The 23,998-nt window shown below is 36.3% G+C and overlaps 2 protein-coding genes across 3 annotated transcripts in view; both read right to left on the reverse strand.

Annotated features, from left to right (window-relative positions):
- Positions 1 to 4,371: 4,371 nt before the first annotated feature.
- Positions 4,372 to 5,716, reverse strand: LOC140336107 (hemoglobin subunit beta-2-like). Its single transcript, XM_072419161.1, has 3 exons — positions 5,591 to 5,716; positions 4,984 to 5,206; positions 4,372 to 4,503 (listed from the first exon to the last, which is right to left on the reverse strand). The coding sequence occupies exons 1-3, from the start codon at positions 5,680 to 5,682 to the stop codon at positions 4,372 to 4,374; spliced, it is 447 nt and encodes a 148-aa protein (XP_072275262.1). The 5' UTR covers positions 5,683 to 5,716.
- An 11,378-nt stretch (positions 5,717 to 17,094) lies between these two features.
- Positions 17,095 to 23,998, reverse strand: part of RHBDF1 (rhomboid 5 homolog 1) — a 78,416-nt gene continuing 71,512 nt past the window's right edge. For both annotated transcript variants that reach the window (XM_072418890.1, XM_072418888.1), the window contains exons 13-16: positions 23,822 to 23,885; positions 21,764 to 21,858; positions 19,406 to 19,481; positions 17,095 to 18,534 (exon numbers count right to left, since the gene is read on the reverse strand). In XM_072418890.1, the coding sequence (XP_072274991.1) occupies positions 18,388 to 18,534; positions 19,406 to 19,481; positions 21,764 to 21,858; positions 23,822 to 23,885 (382 nt within the window). In that variant the 3' untranslated portion in view covers positions 17,095 to 18,387. The remainder of the gene's footprint in view (positions 18,535 to 19,405; positions 19,482 to 21,763; positions 21,859 to 23,821; positions 23,886 to 23,998) is intronic.

The following is a 23,998-nucleotide window of genomic DNA, read 5'->3' on the forward strand; positions in this document are numbered from 1 at the left end:
GGGCCATGGAAGAAGTAGAGGGCTACAAGTCATTGATGTTTCCCCATTTCATTTATAGGATGCTTTGTATGTCACCCCTACATTTCATATATACTTCGTCATGGTTTTGTTTTCATGTTTACCTGATTGTGTTGTTTTATATGATGACTTGTTAATTTTCACTTATTTTCTTTGTTTATATTGAAATATGCTGATTGCATAGAACTGTCTTGGTTTAAACATGAATAAGGTAAAAGCAGGTAAGAAATGAACTGCTGTGTGACAGATACATTTCCTAATACAGAGAATACAGGCATTTTCTTTTTTTTTACTCTTCATTTTTCTTTTATAAATACATACAACTATGGAAGACAAATACTATAAGTACATCACAATATCTAATAACAAAAAAATCATTTAATTCACAACTTATATTAAAACACCTTCCATAAAAAAATGAAAATAAAAACACAATTTATGGTCCTTCTTTGACATAATATAAAATTCAAAGTTTGCATATACCAAACTAAATCAAAAATCTACATTACCTGTTTCTATCTATCTGTTCTCAATTTTAGTTAATATTCAATACTAAACATGCTATAAGTGTACTTTTGATCACTATATCTATTATATTATTATTAATTATTCCTTAGAACATTACTTTGGAACAAAGAGCTGGCCAATGACGCAGATAGATTTTTACAGATCTCTTTCATAAAATTTACCAACAGATTTATTTGTGATATAGGACTGATATTTCAGGTCACTATAGTGTTGCCTTGATTATTGGGAATCAGATGGTTAAAACATCATGCTTCATTGCTTAGTAAATCTAAATAAAAATTATTTTGAAAGAAATGTATCATATGGTATTTAGGTGTATACACATAAAATGGGAAATATTGGGTTTACCTATTTTTTGAGGTACATAGCTATATATTATGTATTTCTCATATAAGGCTAAATATTACAGTTACATTATTATAAACTTCTCATGGAATATTGATCCATAATGTATATATATAAACTCAAAAGTTTTATACCAATAGAGGTATTAGGCATTCCTTATTTAACCCATGAAAAATGGTTTGGACATGGAATATACTTAAAGAGAACATAGTTTTTTGTGAATTGAAATCCCACTAATCTGGTCTGGGAAAGCTTTACCTTCAGATATTTCAGTATATAAAAGCACAAGAATATCTAGAGTCTTTGGTCCTCCATTAGGGTACAGGCATTCTTATGCACAACAGCAATGCAAGTGGTAACTTTCTATAATAGAAATCACAGGGGTCACACACATATAATCTGCGCTTTGCTGGGGTCATGGCCATAGAGCAAAGAAGTAAAGCTTCCCTAGTTTGCAAACTCGCTACAGCAAAGTAGAAATTTTTTTAACAGACTTTAGCAATTACCTCATACTACAGTTTTCTAAATGGGTTTTACAAAGCCTTGAACACACTTCCCTCTTTTTGTGCTTAGCTATAAATGTGTACTTAAGATCTTATTATCTCATCTCATCATACGTTCCACTAGAACCTGTTTCATGTGAACAGTAGACCTCACAGCTGACAGAAGACGCACACAGCCCTCCACACATCATTTTAGTAGACGTAGACGGACTCCCTGCTTCCCTGTACACTTTGGGCCTGACTTATTAAAGTTGTAAAGGATACAGCTGGGTGATCCAGAAAACCTAGAATGAATCTCATTTGCAAAGTCATTTGTTATTTGGGAGCAAATGTTTTAAATCCTGGACTAGATCTATTCCAGGTTTGCTGGATCACCCAGCTTAACTGATGAAAGTGCAACCTCCCCAGCCTTGCAGAGCTTTAATAAATCAGGCCCACTGTCTGAATAATCATTGTTGGAAAATGTTGAAAAGTTATGAAGGTACCTGTTCTAGTAACTACTACCTAAAAGAGAAATTCTCTTAACGTAGTAAATATTACATTTTGTGTATATAGGGCAGGTAATGCAAGGACCTCTGCAAGCAAATCTCCCCAATGGGACTGATTACGCCTGGGCAAAAATACATTTAACATTTATTTTAAACATTTTTTTAAATATTTAAAATTTTAAAATTTCTAAACGCTATTAAAACTAAAATAAAATTGCTTTACCTTACTTTTAACTTTAGCAAGTGCCAGTGAAAGTGAGATGGTTTTGTTTGCTAATCAGTTCTGTCTCCTATTGTTAACTTATAATTTGCTGCTGCTTCTGTTGCTATTGCTGCTCATATTAAAATAAAATTAAAGGCTTAATACTTTTATAGGCAGAGGGAGACTGTTGGAAAACCTGTAAAGTTTTTATTGGGACTGATCTCAGCCTAGACACTATCCACATAGATTTTTTGTGGTTTCTCTGGATTTCCTTCTACATCTCAAAAACATACTGATAGGTTACTTGGTTTACAACTAAAAAATGGCTTTGGACTATTGTAGGGACATTAGATTGTTGACAATCGCTGACATAGCTATGGACTCTGTAAAGTGCTGTATAATATCTCAGTGTTTTTTCATGAAAAATAATTGGTACAGTTTCGTGTCCCTGTCTTTCTTCCATGTCAGAGCAATTCATTGGTAATCTCTCCTTTAGGGCAGCGGTGGCCAGCCGGTGGTCCATCAACCACTGGTGGTCTGCAAAAAAATTTTGGTGATCAGTGCCCCACCCTGAACGTGGAAAGGAGAAGGACCCTGCTGGTGGAGTGCACCAGCCAGAGTCGGGGACTATGTCCCCTGTACAAATTCCAGGCTCAGGGAAGTGGGTGGGTCTGAACACAGCCTGCCCACTCTTCCATCGCAGACTCAGATCTTCATTGGGAGAGTGGGCGGGGTCATGGCATCATGACATCACTATGGGGGAGGTTTCTTCCCTTTGAGTGACAACCGGCTCCCCACACATGTGCGGTCTAGAGCGAGTAATTTTAGTGAAAAGTTTGACGACCACTGCTTTAGGGTACAAACAAAAGCCTCATAAGCAAGCACATATGTTGTTCAAGACCCTTATGGGCAGGAAAAATGCTGGCCCATGTATATCATCATTTTGCACATCATTTTGCATGTGTGTTTCATTTACAGTATTATATATGCATTGTTCTAGCAACATAAGAGTAAATTAAATGTGTGAATTTATTATTTTTTTATTTATTTAGCAGAATGTACAGTTCAGCTATATTCAGCTGATTACTGTGATTTTCTACACTTTTAATGATCACAACAGACCATGGAAAAAAAATGTAATTAAGCAACAAACTTATATATAAAAAGAAAATAAACAATACTAATATGTAAAGTATAGGGTTTATTTAAACCAGAGTTAAGAAAAAGTTGATTTTTGGATAAAGGCTTATAGTAATTTTACTTTCCTTTTATTATTTTCTTATTAGGACAGTGTAAAGCTTGCTATTTTATAATTATTATTATTATTATTATTATAAATAATAAACAGGATTAATATAGCACCAACATATTAAACAGTGCTTTACATTAAATAGGGTTTGCAAATGACAGATACAGACAGGAGGAGGAGAGGACCCTGCCCTGAAGAGCTTACAATCGAGGAGGTGGGGGAAGTATCACACAATAGGAGGGGAGATATGGAATGGTGAGTGAGTAATGAGGGTTTAGGAGACAGAAGAAGATGGCTAGGTAAATTTGAAAAAATGTGTTTTGAGGGCTCTTTTAAATGAGCAGAGTAGGAGCAAGCCGGATAGGAGGAGGAGACCATTCCAGAAAGTCGGGGCAGCTCTAGAAAAGTCTTGTAGCCATGCTTGTGATGAGGTAATGAGTGAGGAAGTCATTAGTAGGTCATTGGAGGAGTTAAGAGAGCGGCTAGGGGAGTATATTTTCATCAGGTCAAAAAGGTAATTTGGACCACAACTGTGGAGAGATTTGAGGTCAAAGCACAGGAGCTTGATAATTATGATCAAATAAGATATGGTATGCCGATGGCCCTGAGTGGAGATAATTCACAATTCAGATATGGTTCAAAGGAAACTACAATAATGATGGGTTCTAGGCATTAAATAACTCCATGCTACTTGTTCATACCTGTAATCTGACAATATCTGACAAAGGAAATCTTTCAGCACCTATACAACCTTAATTGTGGCTTTGAAATGTCATATGTATGAATCCTAATAGCTGAAAAAGTGTGTCACTATAAACTATGGACTTCTTGGAAATGTATTTACCCAAGATTTACTTACATTTTCACTTTGGATTCAATTGGTAATTGTGAAAATTAACATTCACCCATGATTTATACATTCCTCTAATTGAATCTGAAAATAAATACATTACAAGAAGGAACTTTTTTCAGACAATTTTTATTATATGTGCTACAAAAGATACACACAATGATTCACAGCCTGTTTGTTCATGTTGTTTAGTTGTAGTAGCCATCGCTAAGACCATCAACAACGACAGCAAAGAACTTCTCCACTGAGTGCTGGACCTGAGGAGTGAAGGAAGTTCCAAGCTTGGCAGCCAGAACAATCACCAGGACTTCGGCAAAGCGCTAGGAAATAAAAAAACAACATTGTGTTAGAATTTTCTTAGTTTGAAACATAACAATATATATACATATTTGTAATTACTTAGGTTACCCATTGCAAAAGCAAAAAAGTATTTTAAGGAGTGTTTAAGTGTATTTTAACCAATAAGACATTAGTAGTCACTATTAATTATTATGTTGATAAAGTGGAATTAGTTGCTGTGCAGCTACTGCTGGACATTATTCTGAGGCATAGGCTATTGAAATATGTTGAAAGCCAAACTTTTCTATTTTTGATAGAGTTAGGAAAGGGTAAAAGTGAACCCCTTTTTATTACTGGGACAATTTACTCTAAAATTGAAGTATGTGTGAACACCTCTAAGAGAATGGGGGGAGTCCAAATCCCTATGGATTTACGTACACTTGAAAAATACTTACAAAAGAAGAAAAAACAGTTGGGCCAAAATAAAATAATCAAGATTATGGATAAATTAGGATGCATACCCTGAAGTTCTCGGGATCCACATACAGCTTGTTAGCATGGATTTCACTGAGGCTGTGCAGAGTGCCCTTCACATTATCCAGATGGCTGACAGTTTCACCAATGGCTCCCAAAACTCTCCTGCCATGTTCTTGCACTTTGACATTACCAGCAATTGCAGCTGCGGTGGAGACGTTTCCAAAGTTACTGAAGTACCTCTGGGTCCAGGGGTAGACTATGAACAGCCTAGGACAAATTCAAAAAAACTTTTTTAAATAATAAATTCTATCATGAAGCTTCAATCAAATCTATAAAGTTTTAGATCTGTATGACTAGCTGGTATGTGCATGTACACTTATACAAATTTTTACATATGTTTATGACATATACAACAGAAAATGATGTGTAATGATGCTGTATTATTAAACCTAACATTTAATACATGGGGTATGGAATAGGCAGTTAATATTAGAAAAAATAAAAGTTTTTTGTATTACAATAATTTACTTGCAATTTTTCAACATGGAACCAAGAAATCAGTAAATGATTGTTGATAGTTAAGGGAAAGAAGTTACCAGTAGCATGGAAAAAAAAGGTTATAAAAAGTAGTTGTAACAAAAATTGGTTTACCTGGTAAGAGCTTCATGTCCATCCTGGTCAACATTGACCTGCTTCCACACAGACTGGATGGCGGATTTCTCTTCAGCGGTCCAATGAACCATGGTGGCAAATTGATGTCAGTAGCTACTGCTTCAGAAGAAGAAGAGGGCTCTAAGTCACTGATGTTTCCCCATTTCATTTATAGGGTGCTTTGTAAGTCACACCTACGTTTCATATGTGCCTCGTCATGGTATTTTTTCCATAGTAAGCTGATAAGGTATAACTGATTATGTTGTTTTATATTATGCCTTGTTTATAACTTATTTTCTTTGTTTACATTCAAATATGCTGATTGCACAGAACCGTCTTGGGTTTAACATACTTAAGTTAAAAGTAGATAAGAAATGAACTGCTGTGTGACAGATAAATTTAATAAATACACACAACTAGGACAAAGAATACAAATACATTACAATATCTAACTAAAACATTCCTTTACATTTACACAAAATCATCTAATTCACTCATCTCATAATAAAACACTTTCTATAAAAAACACAGTATATAATTCTTCCCTTATATACTTTACAATAACAGTTTTGCACATACCAACAGATATATTTCTAAATCTACATGTGGATTTTATAGTGAATTGTACTGGTAATTATATTGCAGTCTGTGCCACCTCTATAGAAAAAATACTTTACATTCCATCACATTGATGAAACAGTAAAAAAACAAAATATCCTCATAATGAAAGAAAACTTGTTAATGAAACAATACTCCACAAATGCTGATATTACTTAAGATAAATGAAGTTGTGTTTTCCTGCCAGGGTCCTGGATTATTCCATTGTTCAAAGCAGATGTGTACGTGAGCAGCTATTAGTGGTTGTTGCAGCTAATGTGGACCTGTGCCAACACAGGCTGTGACAAAGGGTGGCAGAACTGCCAGGAGTGCCACACAGCCCTTCAGACATCATGAATGGCACCCTGCCTACCTGCACAATCTGACTGTTTCCTCAATGTTGCTGTTTCTGCACAGTTTGATCATTTTAATGGGGGAAACTGTATTAATATTATTATTATTAATAAATTAATATTATTAAATTATTATAAACAGGATTTGTATAGCGCCAACATATTACGCAGCACTGTACAGTAAGTAGGGGTTGCAAATGACAGATGAATACAGACAGTGACACAGGAGGAGGAGCGGACCCTGCCCCGAAGAGCTTGCAATCTAGTAGGTGGGGGAAACTGTACTGTAAAATTTCTTCCTGGATCCCAAATAAAGAGCTACTGCGATAAGGGCACTAAATTGAAATCTCCTCTAAAACTGAAGAAGCAGCATAATGGATGATACCTGTGCAATGTAGACTCACCCATTAATGTCCAGTGTGCACACACGCAGTATATATTGTGACAGAGTGTCCCTAGAAAGGGTAGAAAAGTGTCAGGAAAGTGTAATAAAGGCTCCAGGGAATCGAGAGTTAATAGGTTTGGATAGGATTCCTAGGAAGTAAACTAGGTTCTGTAGGGCCCTGGAGCCAGCCAAGGGAGTGAAAGGGTGGGTTCTTTGGCCCAATCTAATTCTGACTGGGTTAATATGCACCTGCACTCAGGTGTAAGGACAGAGGAAGTAATCAGCCAGAGGGATTCAAGCTGAGAGTAAGCAGATAGAGGCTAGATGCCAGGCTGAGAGAGAGAGCCAGAGTGGATGCCAGGCTGAGAGAGAGCCAGAGTGGATGCCAGGCTGAGGGTGAGCCAGAAGGATCCAGGCTGGGAAAATGATCAGAAAGGGGCTGAGGGAAGAGGATCAGCACTGTGTTGCAAGCTGGAGGGTGCATAGGAGGCAGCTCAGTGAGTTCCCAGAGCTGTGGGGGGAACATAGCTCGGTCTTGAACCAGCAGCGCGCACATGTAAATGGAACGTGTTTGTTTGTTAGCCAAAGACTGCATTGATTTGCTTATGCTATAAAATGCTTTACTGTTAGTCAGATAAGGACTATCTAAGTAATTGTATGCAGTTGCTAAGCTAAACCATTTATTTTGTTTAAATGCTAAGAAATAGGTAGGAGACAGTTTGAACAGCAACTCTGAAGTCTGCTTTCTGACTGACTGCTGTCTTGTGACACTGTTGCTAGGGGCGATGCCACAATATGTATAAGAAGAGTGGAGAGTCAGTAATGTATAATTACCCTCCATATTGCTGCTCTTGCTGCCTACTTGAATTGGATACAAATGCAGTGAATCCACTTCACCTTGTCATGAGCACAACACCATGATTAACAGTCTCAGACTAAAACATGATGGTCTCCAAATCACAGCTGGTATTCTATGTCTCATCCTCTCTAATGGGACAAAACATTTTATATTTATGTTACAAAGCTACAAACGACTCAACACTGACAAAGTATCAGTGTATTGGAAACTGCTGTGGGGAAAAGAATGGGTTAAATCTGATTACTAGCTCTTTAGGCAATCAACACCTTTGGGACTTGCTTTTAGTTTTGTTCCTGTTATTGGAATACTGATTGTTACTGACGTAATAAGTACTGATGGTTACTAAGGCGGTACCTGCAGCTCATTCACAAAAGAAGATTTTCTGTGTCTCCCTATAGACTGTATATATCTATCGACTGTGTGGGAGAAATACCTGGAGATGGACTTTTACACAAGGGAAGGATAGGGTGTAGAAGGGCAACAAGGTGTAGAACCCAGCAGCAGTACTGCTATTTGCATCCTCATGCGAGAAGGAACAGGAGTAGCAATGACCTAGCATGTTAAGAGTTCTACAAGATGACCTCCAGTGGAATATTCAGGTACATTTTCTGAACAAACTGTCAGAAACAAACTTGGAGAGGGTAGCATTTGGGTCCAGTGTTCTGTTATTGGATCTGTGCTTACAATCTGGAACTGTGCAACTTGATTGACATTTGCCAAAGAACACCAGAAATGGCAGGTTCACCACTGATGCCACATTCTCTACACATATGAGACCAGATTCACACATGTGACAGATTATAAATACTGAGTAAAATTATTAATATAGTGCCATTATATTACACAGTGCTGTACAAAGTCCATAGTCATGTCACTAGCTGTCCCTCAAAGTAGCTCACAATCTAATGTCCCTACCATAGTCATATGTCTTTATTATAGTCTAAGGTCAATTTGTACGGGAAGCCAATTAACCTAACTGCATGTTTTTGGGATGTGGGAGGAAACCTGAGTACCCGGCGAAAACTCACACAAACATGAGTAGAGCTTGCAAACTCCATGCAGATAGTGTCCTGGCCGAGATTCGAATCTGACAGCGAGTGCTGCACAGGCCAAAGTGCTAACCAGTGAGCTGAGCGTACTTAACGTGACGGTGCCTGCAACATCATCCAGCATGAATAGTTTGCCAGTGGGTCAGTGTGGTCTGGAAAGGGTCACACATACCTTTACATGCTAGCTAATGGTACTCTGACTGCTATTATGTACTGGGTTGAAATCCCAAGATCTTACCCTGTTACAGTGTGGACAGAGTACCTCCTGGTTCAGGACGATGCCCGGCCTCAAGTGATCTGATGTGTGTATGCAGTTCTTTGATGACAAAAGTATTGATGCCATTGACTGCTCCCCCAAACCTGCATGCAAAAGAGACTTACTTGGACATAATGTATTGGTTCATCTGACTCCACAAAGTAGCACCACAGACTGTCCAAGAACTAACTGACGACCTTATCCAGGTCTGGGAGAAGATCCTCTCAGGGAATCATCTGTCATCTCAGAAGCATCCTCAGACAAAGTCGGCAGTGCATACAAGCACGTGGGGCACATACACATGTCATAATAATATAATCATATATATGAATAGCTGAAATATGAAATTTACACAAGTTTGATCATTTTGCAACTTCAGTTTTTTAGTATGATTTTCAGTGTGATTGCTTGAAATGTCTTAGGGTTGTCTTTTAAACCAAATCAATTAGAATGGTTAATGTCTTTTCCAAAATATAGGGATAATGGAATTAGTTAAATAGTTAAAGTGTAATAGTCAGGACTGGTTAGTCCACGAGTCCAAGTAGGATAAATAATATAGTGAACTATAAAAGCAGAAAATAAAGGATTCTTTGCTAAACAGTTTTTGAATTAACGTGCCAGCTATTGTCTACCATTGTCTCCTTGTCAAAAGGTAAATGAATTGTGCAAAATGATAGATTTAATGTGATCAGCTCCTTCAGAGTGTCAGGACCTTCTTATCTCTAAAACATGAGTCAGTTTCCCCATCCCACAAAATTATCATGTGTGTCGGGGAGAAAACAGTTGTAGTTTATGTATTACAATGTTCAATGCATACATATTTGGTTACCAATTATTATTAGTATTGAATTATGCATAAATAAAAAAGTTTGTCTTAAAATAATAGATAAATAAGGATCTTTATTTATCTAAGCCGGGTAAATAATATCACAAAAAAAGAGATTTAGAGAAACAGAAAGTAGAAAATGTTATAAGGGATGTAAAGTAGAAAAGAATAAGGGAAAGATAGAATAATTAAAAATGCATTTTATTTGCATATATTGTAAAAGCCATGTTATGTGGCCGTGCATAACAAGAGGGAGAAAATTTCCATTTAAAAAGTAATAAATAAAGCATTTTATTGGAAGATTAGTGGAAAGCTAATACAGCACTTTGCTTTTTTATACACATATCTCCGTTACAAATTCCCTATTAATTCTTGTCAAAAAGAGACAGCATTCCTCCTCAATGAGGCAGACAGAGAAATATATATAAATAAATATATAAATAATATAAAAATAATATATAAATAAATAAAACTAACACAATGTAAGGGTTATAATTTCTGCTTACAATACCTAAGGCCTCAAAAGCTTTATATTTACCTTAAGATATAATGAAAATGTAGATCCACATCAATAATCCAAATCAAGGCCAACTCCCCTGGGTATTACAAACTCTCAGTATAGTTCACACACTCAATAAGAAAGGGAATGTAAAAATTATGTAAAATTAGACCCAAAACTTTATTACAATCTAAATAGTTAAAAAAAACTCTACAAGTGTGAAACAAAAAATCAACTTTAATTATAAAAACAGTGGTGGGCTATGACTTAAAAAGTCCAAATGCAGTTGCAGTACAGGGATGATGCACTGAATTTCCTACTTACAAAGAGGGAATAAGATTCCCAACCTGCAAATAGGATGGTGAGCATATAACACAGAATCTGAAGGTTTGAGAGTGGAGAGGCACCAGAAATGTTGAGAAGGCACCAAAGGTATCCTGCTTTTGATATTACATGCCAACCATCCTAGTAGGGTATGGAGATCTTAACCTTTTAATGAGTACAATCTTATGTGCTTCAGATATGTACTAAGCATCCTGTGTAATGGTTTATGTTTTCCCATACTCTGAAGAAGCGGCTATTTGTTGCAAAATGCTGTAATATAACCACGGGCAATAAATAGTTTTAAAAAATGTTTATTGTAGTTGAAATACTAATAGCCTAAACATTATGGTTAGGTTCACATCAGTGGTAAGAATGTCCATCTATTTGTGGTTCTGGGCACCTACTTGCAACTGCCACTAGGCTTCTTCACTTGTTTGCATAAACCTATGCAGGAGCTTGAATGCAGCTGCCAAATCCTACTAAAGTTTTTTTTACAATTGAAACTGTTTGAAAAAAGGCTTACAAATGGTTAAAAAATGCTTGCATAAGCACTGACAAGTTGTTTCAGTTCAAGCATATGGAGGAAGCAGAGGCCTCTGGACGCTGTTATGCATATTAAACAATGTGTGGCAACACTGCCTCCACCAACTGCCTGGGAAAAAGGATAACAAATTGTTTGCAGGTTTTTTAAAACAATAATTACATTCTGTATAGTGCATTATATTTTATTTAGTAAGTAAGTGCTGAATATCTAAGCCCTGTGTTGCCATGCCTTAATGATGCCCCATCTGTTTAATTTTGGATGGATTCTAAATTGCTTGATTGTATTAGGCCTTTGTTAAAAAATTAAAGTGTGCTTTGTTTCAGGGGGCTGTTTTTGGCGGGCTCTTTTGGAGCTGTGTTTTGCTTGCAGCAAACTGCTCACTCATTTGAAAAACAAAAAAACTAAGTACAAGAACAGTGTCCGCCTAAACCATTATAAGTTCTATCACTCATATATATTTACTCATTCATCCCAACAGTAATAGTAAAAGTATACGCCAGTTAGTTATTTTACACTGTTACATCATTTGCAGTTTTCTAACTATCCAAACATTGCAATAAAAACTTGCCAGTGGTCTTTTGGGCATAGTTACGTGTATTAAAATTGTCCTGCTACATCACAAATTTTACTTAAGGTATAATAATACTTCAGCAGCAGGACAGCTTTATAGCAAGAACATAGATAACCAAGTTTTATCTTCTGGTCAAAAAGGGTCTATCACCCTTAAAAGTCCTTTGTTAATACAAATAAAGAACATTTGATGATGTTATGTTGATTATGATGTTGCTGCTGCATGTAAGCCAACTTCATTGTAAACGAAAAAAACAATTTCAAAGCTAAACAAGTGCAGTCAGAGTATATTGTTACAATCCATGAAAATCATACTATCCTCTAACACCATGTGCACTTTTAAAGGATCTGCTAAACCTGTAATTTATTTAGTTTGTTACACTTGAAGCTGCATAGAATGATCCATTACACACTGTATGGTACTTGTGTAGCTTGTTCAGTCAGAGTTTACAAGGGAGTGTGCTACGAAGTTCAGGTTTGCTGAATTCTAAACATTTGGCAAACCTCTAATAAACTTTTTATAACTTTTTTTTAAGTTTTATCATCCCTGCTTTTTTATACCTTTGGTAACATTGTAACAATTGTTAAGGTGTAAGAAGGTATTTCCCTCCCTATCCTTTTAATAAATGACAATGTAAATATTGTAACTGTGTGTATTCCAAAAATTTGCTGTTAGGTTAGACATCACCTTAGACTTTTCCCATTCATTTTTTTTTAAGGATGTAAAAATTGTTTAATATATGCCACAATCAATTGGTATGTTTCAACCAGCCTCCTGCACATTCAGTGTTACTGAAATAATGCAGGAAAACATGGCAGCACGGTGGCCTTTGCAGCGCTAGGTCCCAGATTCGATTCCTAGTCAGGACATTATCTGCATGGAGTTTGCAGGTTCTTAGGTTTCCTCCCACAACCCAAAAATTTGCAGTTAGGTTATTTGCCTTCCCCTCATTGACCTTAGACTGTATTAATTACATATGACTATGGTAAAGACATTAGATTGTGAGCTTCGGTGTGTAATATGTTGGGGCTACATAAATATTGTAATAATATATTGTGTAATATTAATAATATTAGCATATATGATGTGCATGTATGTTTCTGCTAAATTTCAGATAATTCATTTTAATGTATTTTAGGAAAACTGTTCCTAAAAAAAAGACAAAGAAATATAATCCTGCTATTGATGTAAGTTTGTTGTATCACGTTTTCACTATCTCTTTTTCCACCAGAGATAATGGAAAACATGTCAGCTTTTTCTATTATCTTCAGAGTTTTCAGCAGTGACACCCAAAAGCCACTCCACCCTTTGCCTTATCATGACCAAGCTTTTGTTTCTGAAAGGTTGGCTCAACAAAGTGTTCTCTATCTACTAAAAACCTCAACCCCTGTCAGTGGAAAAAAGGTGATAATTCAGACTATGCCTAGAAGAATATTTCTACATCTTAAGAAATAGTAATTAAAGATTAAATATCGGAGTCATGTTCTCATTTGTATCTAAAATCACAAAAATTATACATTAAGCTTTACATATTGCAGCTTGGCATTGCATGCTGTTATTAAGTCTATGATCTACCAGAACCCCCAGATCCTTTTCCATTTCCGACTCCTCCAAATGTATTCCCCCTAGACAGCATGAAGCATGCATGTTGTTAGCCTCTGACAACTCAAAGACAACAAGACAAATAGAATTGGGAATGGAGAGGAGCCAGTTACTTACAGACAACAAAAAATATGCTGTGTTACCATAACAATTAATATGTTGACTCCTTTTATATAGGTTGCCACACAATACATTGCATAAAGCCAATGTATTTCTGACTGGTAGAATACACTGACAGTTTAGAGGGTTAAATATTATTAGGTGTGCATGCAAGAAAGACATTATGCCACCGCCTGTTACTGAGAATTTATTGAAGAATTATTATTATTATTATTATTATTATTATTAATAATAATAATAATAAACTGTAAATAAAAAGCAACAACACATTAAGCAGTGTTGTAGGGGTTTCATGGAGGGTTTATTTAGGGCCCCTCCAGTTCTATAAGCTGAAGTAGTGGAGTGTAATGTTAGAACATGACGCGCTGTTATTTATTTTCTACAATGGGTGCGCACATACTGTATCTATACACCAGAGACAGATTCAGGACCAGGACATATTTCATTGCCTGTTTGTTTCTTTTTTGTCCAGAAGTACAAGAAAAAAAAAGCACTTAGCGGTCATATATTTCAATCACTCAAAATGTTCAACCTAAGAGGTAAAAATAAATATAAATAATAAATATAACGTTTATTGTCAATCGGCCCCATTCAGTGCTTGCTGAACCTTCCTTCCGGCTTATATCATATACTATACATATATTGCCGTAACCTGTATGACCTTATGCCAGCGCGTGTTGGTAAAACTTACTCAGAGTTTATTAATATACAGTTATGGCACATGTTCCATGGCTGTGTTGTAGCTATTCTCCCTCTGGCTAATATAATGCATGTTACATTTTACACAAAAAAATAGTTGGCTGAATGTGTGCCATTCCTGACCAGTATAATACAGTATATGTTTCAAAAATTCAATGTTGTCTGAAACACTGAAGTTTTACACAGTTATTATGGCCCTTTGTGGCCAGATCATCTAATTAAAAAATCTTAAAGCAGGTAATAATAAATGCATGGTCTCTATTCCTAAAAAAAAATGATCAAAAGCCTATGGACAAGTAACTAGCACAATATAGTACACACACATTAGCTGGACATTTAGAGTGCTTGAAATATATGAATGCTAAGTGATTTTTTTTTCTTGTACGTCTGGACAAAAAGGAAACAAACAGGCAATGAAATATGTCCTGGTCCTGAATCTGAATCTGCTGTATAGATACGGTATGTGTTCACCCATTGTAGAAAATAAATGACAAAGCATTTTACAGAGTGTCATGTTCTAACATGTACTACTTCAGCTTATAGAGCTGGAGGAACCCTAAAAAAAAAGACAAAACTACCCTAAATGTAACCCCACCAAAACACTTAAATAAAAAAGTACTTTTTTAGATGCAAACATGAAAAAAAATGAGAATTTGTGTTTGGCAATTTGCTTTACTCAGCCCTACACAACACCCTGGGTGACAGATGAGAAAAGTTGAAAACTTCTAAGAAAAGTTCATCTAAGGCTGTATCATCTGCAATAAGCAAGTCAGTAAAAGTCCAAATAAAGACAGGAAAAAGTCCTTATATGCATGCTTGTTCTAGGATGGTCACAAATTACTTCCCAGCATGACATGGGATCTAGCATTTGCAGAACAACAAGTTTTTCCTATGCTGTCAAGCTGATCCCGGGGCTTGTTAAAAATGTTATCAAATAATAAGCTCTGGGATCAGACTTCACAGCTATATCTGCCAGGTGCTCTAACAGGTAAGTTAAGACTATGTTTTCCCTGGATTCCCTGAGCCACACAAAGTGGTTAAATACATTTTATTTATTATGAATACAAAATATAATTTCAAAAATATAATTTTAGTTTTGTCATTGAAAATATTTCTATTCAACCAGTACGCAGTGCTTTAGGTTCCCTTTTAACAGCTGCTCCCTTAATACTTAGTCTCACATTGTACCTTGTACCTGTCACAATAGGTAATGCTATTTGTATAAAATATTATAAACAAACTTAAACAGGGGAATAATTTATAATAGAGCTCTACCATAAATATTACACATCGTTTGTTTCAGGACAGTAAGAGCTTAAATTGGTTAGCAAATTTCTATACATATATTTTGTTTGTTTTTTTGTTCCTATTCAAATAAAAATAACAATATATTGTTATAAATAATAATAAAAATATTGTAAATATTCCCAACACAGCATTTACGTAATCCTTGTATATTTACCACAAAATAATATCGTCCAATGGGGTCCATGTTACATGTGTGGTGGGAATGCCCAGTGATATGTCGATTTTGGGAAACAATTATTCAGCTGTTCAATGATTGCACCGGATCTCATATAACCCAACAACCCAAAAATAGCTCTTCTATCTATGGTTCCAGGGCCCATGAAAACAATCAAAAAGGGTTTGTTTCGCCACTTTGTTACTGCCCCTAGAGTTTATATCCCTAGATATTGGAAACAAACAGTGGTCCCCACAATCAAGGAATGGTTACTGAACTGGAGAAAATACTTATTTTTATAGAGGTATGTATCTGGTCAATGGAGACCAAATTCAGACCCCATCTTATAATTCAGCTCTGCAGACCACTTCTAACAACCTACTGCTACATGAAGAGGCAGGGCAGAGTTGTAAGTGCTTTGCCTGAGCTTCCTTACAAAAAGTAAGGGCTGTGACATCACTTAATTTCCAAAGTAAACACAACAAATTTAAATCACAACCTTAAAAAAATTCTGAGCCCAAACTGCTCAGAACTAGATCCTGAGTCCCGACACGTTTCCCTGGTTTAGGCCTCCTAAATCAGCAGGAAGCCTAAACCGCTGAAACACGTCAGACTCGGGATCCAGTTCTGCCAGCAGATCTCTATAGATTTGTATAGCACAGTAACTATTACCCTATAAAATATTGAGGGTAACACATAGGATTCTTGCCTACAAAGAATTTATATATGTTTTATTTGTGACGCTTGGGGAGACAGGGCCACTAGGGGGCGCTACGGTTTGTACGGAGGTGTGTGAGCCCTGAGAAGGACCAAGGCGCAGAGTCTAAGCAGTAACCAGGTCTTCTCCAGAGCCTCTAGTGGTGAGGATGTTGCATTGCTGGTTACTGCCAGGTTGTGATCCTTGGGCACACCAAAGTGGGCAATTTGAAACACAGTCAAGGGAGGCAGCAACAAGAGAGGTCAGGTCACAAGCCGGGGTCAATTACCAGGGATCCAGGAGACAGACACCAGTGACACAGGGATCACTGCCGGAGGAAGAGGTAAGTGTGACATTGTTCTTTGTAAAGAATTTGTATCCCCACTTATAAAAACACTTGAGCCAAAAAATTCCCTGCTTTTCTCACCTCTTTGCTTTATTACATTTAAACTGTGAATAACAAACACATGTCCTCGATCAGAGTAGGAAATACTGTGTTAAATAATACAATTTACCAAAAGAAATACAAGAATGTTGTGCCAAGTAAAATCTTCTGCTTTATTTTTGTTGTGTCCATACTTGTACAAATGTTGCAAATATACCAAAATTAGTGTTTAAAAGATGGTGTTCGTAATACTTTTCTTTTTTTATTTTTATATATAAATGTATACATTTTCGATGTCTCAATTGTCAGATGAACTCCTCTCCTAAGTCAGAACTAAACCTTACAATCTTCAGCAGTGCCGGGATAACGTAGCCCCCACTCAGGCATGCAGCACACGAAAGGAAAAAGGGGATTGCCAAGTTTTCTGGGCAACCACTACTTTGCTGCACACGCTTTTTGACAGTTTCCTGTTTTATGATTTCCACCTTACTGTGGGTAAGACATTTAGGACATATTATGGTGCAGAATGAATAGGCTTAATGAGAGCAAAACAATCCCCCCTTTCATTTTTTGTTTCCCAAGATAAGAGGTTGAGAACATATCAGAGAGGGGGGAGTGCTCCTTCTTTTGGTCCCCATTTACCCCCCCCCCCCCCCCAGGTCCCTGTATTTCTGGGGAATGGGACCCTATTAGTTGACACATGACTGGTATATATTTGGTCACTGCCAACACATATGTGTTAGTGCTGAAGAAGATATTGATCATATTGACTTGTATAGAGAATGTGAAGATTAATGTGTCATATTGCCCATACTCAAAAGGTGTTGAGAATCAACACCTAGCTAGCTTTATACCACTAGATTTATGTATTGTATTAACAGTGATTTTGAATGCGGTGAATATATATAACTTGGCTAGATAATGGGGGGCATTACATGTCCATGATGCACCACAATTTATACCATCCATTGTACTGTTTTAGAATAAAATTGTAATACAAATATATCATTTTATCTGTTGATAATAAAACATTTGACTTTTATACATATATGAAACCTGATTCGATTAAGTCCCAAAGAGATTTTTCTACAAAACAGATACAATTATGAGTCTGCAAAAGCCTTCATGAAATGTTTTTTTGTGAAATACAAAACTCCCTTTAGTGGCTAATATTCTTTGAAACACATACTTTATACAATTTTAAGATATGGAAAAACAAGTATAAAAAAAAAAAACCTGCAACAATATTTATTTAAAAGAAATCTGAGACATATTTTGAGGTTTTGTAGTTTTGTCTTAAAAATTGTTTGGCTATCATGCTGACCTTGAATCGTTGACTGGAGACAAATATAGAAGGATACATTTGACATTTCTACAACTATATGTTTCGGGTGAAAGAAAATATTAAAGTCAATCAGTAGTAGTATAAAAGCCAAACAACTCTTTTAAAGAGAAATCAGTAATAGGAATGTTACTCTTTTGGCAGGTCTGCATTACATTAACACTATACTAACTCGCATATGAGCCCTGCCTAAAGTACACTATATTTTGATGTTTCCTTTAAACCAGCTACACATCTACAATTAGTATAACTGTAAAATATAGTACAACATACCCAGCATGAAGGAAGAGAGACAACCATAACCTATAAAACTGGTCTGGAACCTCTGGATTCAAAAATGGCAGAAGACCACACACATCATCCATGCAATGTACCTAAAATAATAAACATGTTTTGTTAATTTGTAGCTGCTGGATACACCTTCCTACAACTTATTGTGTCCTTTATGTTTGGTGGCTGCAGGTAACGGACCCACAGACACATCATCCTGCCAGAATTACCAACTGTTTTTGCAAACCCACCTGTTCAGCATTGTAGATGAATTTGGTATTCACATTACTGCAAAAACCTCTACATGTATTTAGATAACACAAGCACAGTATAAAAAAATCCAGGAAGATGTGCAGGGAGGGAGAGGCAAATGGAATTATTAATTTAAATTATTCATGAATTTGGGTTTTATTGTTGGCCAGAGTAACAAAAGACCAGAAAAAAGTCTGGAAGATACATCTGACCCTATCTTCTGCTTTGTTGTTTTTGTAAATAGAATATTCCAAGGCTGTGAATATTTCTACCACTGTAAAGAATTACATTTTTTATTTATGCACATTGTAATATGTTGAGATGTCTCACTGTCATACTTTTGATTTTTGACTCTTAGAGATAGATTTAAAAAAATAAAATGGAGCAGGCTGTACAGGGAGTTTTGACTCAAAACATAAATTAGCAATAGAGGATAGTTATATTTATTTTATCACTGTAATGTTTATTTGGCAGTTTCATGCTATCTTCAAGCTTTATAACTATTGTCTGCGTGACCTCCATATTTACTAGTCTTAGATGTCATAAAAGGTGGGGTTCTGTATTGTGCATGTAGCTGACCATACCATGAGATTTCCAAACCTCTATCGTATACCCACAGAATATAAAGGGTAAATACATTCTACCTCTCTTCTAAAAAAAAATATTTTTTTTGTCCAGTTAGAGTGAAGTGTATATTCATATAAAGTAAAATCCAGTGCATACCTGTGAACATAATGTTGCTTCTTCATGGAAGTATCCTTTCATGAATTCACAGTATTCTCTTGATGTTATTTTACAACTAGTGAGAGATTAATACATCAGTACTCCATCTAAAATAAAACTGAATAGCGTGTTTGCAGCTTTCAATAAAAATATACAATCTCAAAGTTTTTTTGTCCTTTTTGATATTTATAATTTCATATTTATATTTAGGACAACTGTTTAACCAAACCACAATGAATGCATGTATCACTCGTACATTCTCTGAAAAGGTTTACCTGTAGCCAGAGAGCTCTGCAGAGAAAACATATTTTTTCCCTAGAACCATGCAAAATTGTAAAGTCTGCCCCCCATATTCTTGTTTCTAAGTTTGCCTGGTGTAGTTGCAAGAGTTAAATATTTAACTAAGCAGCCAATTTAATTGTAATTTACAGCCTAGCCTCTTTGTAGTAATCTGAACTTACAGATGGACAGATATACCCATCTATTCAGAGTCTGGAATGTGTCCATATTTGGAGATAACTTTGTAAATGAATTTTAGATCATAATTACCATAATCTGTTTTAGCTCATGAGAGAGACTAATGGTGTTGCCCACTGTTACAAAGCCTTTTTCCAGCTTTTGATAGTTTTCAATACAATCCCAATAGCTGTAATTATTTCCTTCATAACATTTATTCCTAATTAGTCATTTTTACTTAAAATAAACAATTATTTGCATATATGCTTTCTTCCTGTACGTGTTTGTTTACTCACAGTCCTTAAAGGCTTAAGTTGGATACTCTTATCATGAAGAGTGACTGGTGAGCTCATGCAGAATGTTTCACAATAAAAGATAATCTCTTTCCTTCCCCCCTGGGTTTTTTGAGTGCCAAACAGAGAAATCAAGGCTCATTTCTACATTGTTGTAGTGTAATCAGACAGAACTCTGTAGGCAGCAGAGAACACAAAACTTAAATTACTCTAGTGTGTATTTTAGGAAATACATCCTTCCTGTAGGAGTTTTTTGAAACTCAGGATGTAGTAGGAATGGCTTCAGCTAAATAGTAATGATTCTGTCTGTTATCTAAAGAGTTCTATCTTTATGTGGGATCTTTTTGTGTCTCCTGGACAGTCTCTGCTATATAGACATGGGCCTTAGGCTAGGTACACACTTCGGATGATTCCCATCCAATAATGAACGAGAATCTGGGGTGTGTACAGTGTTCATCATTCAAGAATCCGTCCTGGCAGATCCACAAATGATCCTAAAGAAAGTAAGGGGGAGATAGCACAGCGGGGTGCAGGTTTAACATTGAGCATGTGTACGGTGCCTTAGGCTGGGTACTCTTGTCTGACATAAAATCTCATAAAAAAAATCAGCTCTGAGCTGAATGGGAAGTAAAAGTTTCTCCAACCATTCTTCCTATCTTCTATTTGTAGACAATATCCCTTCTGCAATAATCCGTTCTACCTGTCTGATCGCTCCAGAGTATCGGGCAAAACGCTGAGATGCATATGTGCAGCATATAGCTATAGATTGCAGGATACCCGGCAATCCTGGCTTCCCCCATGCGTACTGGGAATGAATTAACTCCTGTGCGCCTGACAAGTTACATTGTCCTAGTCTGGTCACTCAAGCTGATCAAAAATCTTTTACAGGAAAAGAACAATGAAAAAGATGGTGGTGTCCTGCAAGAAAACATGGATAGGTGAGTAACGCAGGTTTAGTTCTGCTTTAACACATGCCTGACCCAGACCAGGAACTTGACAAAACATTTACAAAAATAGTCACACATGCTGATGTTCAATTCATTCTCTAAGGTTATATTTACCTAATTTTTAAACCTGCTAAGGACCAGATAGGTTTGTATTATTTCCTGAGATACAAGATTTTAAAAAGAAGGTGTAATTTCTTTTTCTCACTGTAGGTAATTATCTGAGGAAGTACAATAGACCACAGCTGCAAGGGGCAAGCGCAGATCAAGAATCAATTTTTGGATTTAGTAAGAGATTTATCTTCCTCGATTGTAAGCTCTTCGGGGCAAGGTCCTCCCCTCCTACTCCTGTATCACTGTCTGTATCTGTCTGTCATTTGCAACCCCTATTTAATGTACAGCACTGCGTAATATGTTGGCGCTTTATTAATTCTGTCTAATAATAATAATAATTTGAGAATCATATATAAACAGCTCATGTAGGTATATGCTCAAGGCAGAACAGAATACATACAATTAACAACTTGGGAAGACAAAATATGATTTGAATGTTATTCATAATAATTACTGTCATCATCAATATATTTTACAGCTTTAGCAATAAAACACAGAGATTAGGTTAATCTATATGACCCTGAAAATTATAATATTAAATCAGACATTACCTTCCTTTAGTTCCAATACAGCAGGGCCTGCCTGTTATTTCACAGTTCATATGCAGATGATTAGGGTAGCTTCCATTCGTACTATTGGTACACACCTGCATAAAATAAAAATAGATACTTTATACATTTTGACAACAGAACTTAAAATGTGTGCTTCAGTTTTTGTGTTGAAAAGTATTTTGAACAAAGTAGAGGGGATTTAACAGTCTTGTCACCTATTTTTGTCATTTGTTTTCTATTATCCTTTCATTCCCTGCCCTACAGACACGACAGGACGGGCAATACAAAAACAATACGAACAAAAAAGCCAAAAGACAGAGAGGCTGAATCTCCCCAGCAGCGAAATCAATAGCCAAGACAGGGTTGATATATCTATACCCTAGGTCAAGAGATATCTGCTTGGAAGTTGAACTACAGACGTATTTTGTTAGGCTTTCACCCTCAAATACACTTCAGAGAGATTGCAGTGGGTCTTATTTAATAACATTCACCAAGACTGGAGAAGATAGACTTTCATAGGAGAACCCGGGTGATCCAGCAAACTTTTTTTGCTACTTGCTAGTAAATGTTTTCAGTCCTGGGAAAGATCCAATCCAGATATTACTGTATCACTCAGGTTCTCCCATGATAGTTTATTTTCTCCAATCCTGGAGATCCTTAAAAAAACAGGCCCAAAATTTTAAACCTGCACTTTTGTGTGTGTGTGAAGGTTCCTTGCAGCCCTTCCATTTTAAAAAAGTATGCAGTACAGCACTTTAGTGTGAACTGGTTTATGATGCTTTCATCTTGTTTCCCATTATTATACTATAATTTTTAGGTGTAATTACAATTCAGTTAAACAAATGATGTATGTGTTTTCCAATAGGAATAATCTACATGATACATATAACTGTGGGTATTTAATGTACTGTAAACATCAACATCTTCTCACTAGAACAACATGAATGCACAACACAGCATTCATTTTAAATTGCAGAACACTAGTGAATCTAACTTAAACCTGCATAGTTGAAATAAGGTTTTTAAAAAACAAAGTAAAAGATTTAATGTTTTCAGTGTTTGTACTTGCCTCATGACAGTCACTTTACCAAACCCCCACTGAGTAAATTGTATTGCTTCCTAAAGTAAAAGTCAAAGCAAACAGCTAAGTACACAGATGGAATGCATTAATGAGAGCAGTTTTACCTGCCACAAATATTTCTGTCCATTCCTGAGATTTACAGCCCTGCTGGATAGAGCGTCCATGGTGGTCATCTGACTTTGCTCCAGTCAAGAAACAAAGCTAGACCACTTCCATGCCCTGAGCCCCTCATGGGACAGTGGGGAAGCTGCAGTGCATTTGTTCCCTCTACGTGTCACCAAAATCCCTGTCTATACCCTAGGTCAAGAGATATCTGCTTGGAAGTTGAACAACTACAGATGTATTTTGTCAGACTTTCACCCTTAATTACCTTTCAGAGAGAATGCAGTGGGACTGCAAGCTATCAGCCCGTGATGGGACAGTGGGGAAGCTGCAGTCCATTTCTCTGTTCCCTCTACCTGTCACCATGCAAACTTCCAGTACCTGCATGGGGCTAGTTATAACCCTCAGTGGCAGTGTTTAAACTGAGTGTCAGGTTGATCAGTCATTAAACACTACAATGTGATAGGTTAATAGGAGAACAGCAGTAAGGTTTGTGCTTGGTCAATGTAGGTGAAAGCTTCTTTACTGTCTAGAAAAGTCAAACTCCAGCCAAAGTGTTTTTAGCTTTTAACAGCTGACAAGTTCTGTTTCTCCTTTGAGGTAGATTTCCCATCAGCTTCATTTTTTTTTAACATCATCACATGGCAAGTAAGGTGGAGATACAGACAGAAATAAAAATCTATCAGTCCTAACCAATCCTAAAAAACAAAAACTTTTTGGCTGTAGTTGGGATTTAAGACAGGTAAAGCAAGCACTCTCAGTGAGGAACTATACATTTTAAAATGTTGCAGTGTTAGAATTCTCTTAGCATACATGCATCATAGAATAGATGCCAGCATGCATTTGACCTGTTAAGTGTACTTGTCCATACTTACCGGCCATTTTGTGATGTCATCAGGCCATTCGTGTGGAAACACTGAAGCTGGTTCAGCACAAAACCTAAAAAACAAAATTATGATTTTACATTATCAGTGTTCCCAGTTGTGCTATTCAGACAGTTTATCGAAATTTAACAAGCTTGCTTTTATGGAGAAATAAAAAAAAATAAAGAG

Source organism: Pyxicephalus adspersus, chromosome 7, assembly GCF_032062135.1.
Source record: "Pyxicephalus adspersus chromosome 7, UCB_Pads_2.0, whole genome shotgun sequence".
Lineage (NCBI taxonomy): Eukaryota > Metazoa > Chordata > Amphibia > Anura > Pyxicephalidae > Pyxicephalus > Pyxicephalus adspersus.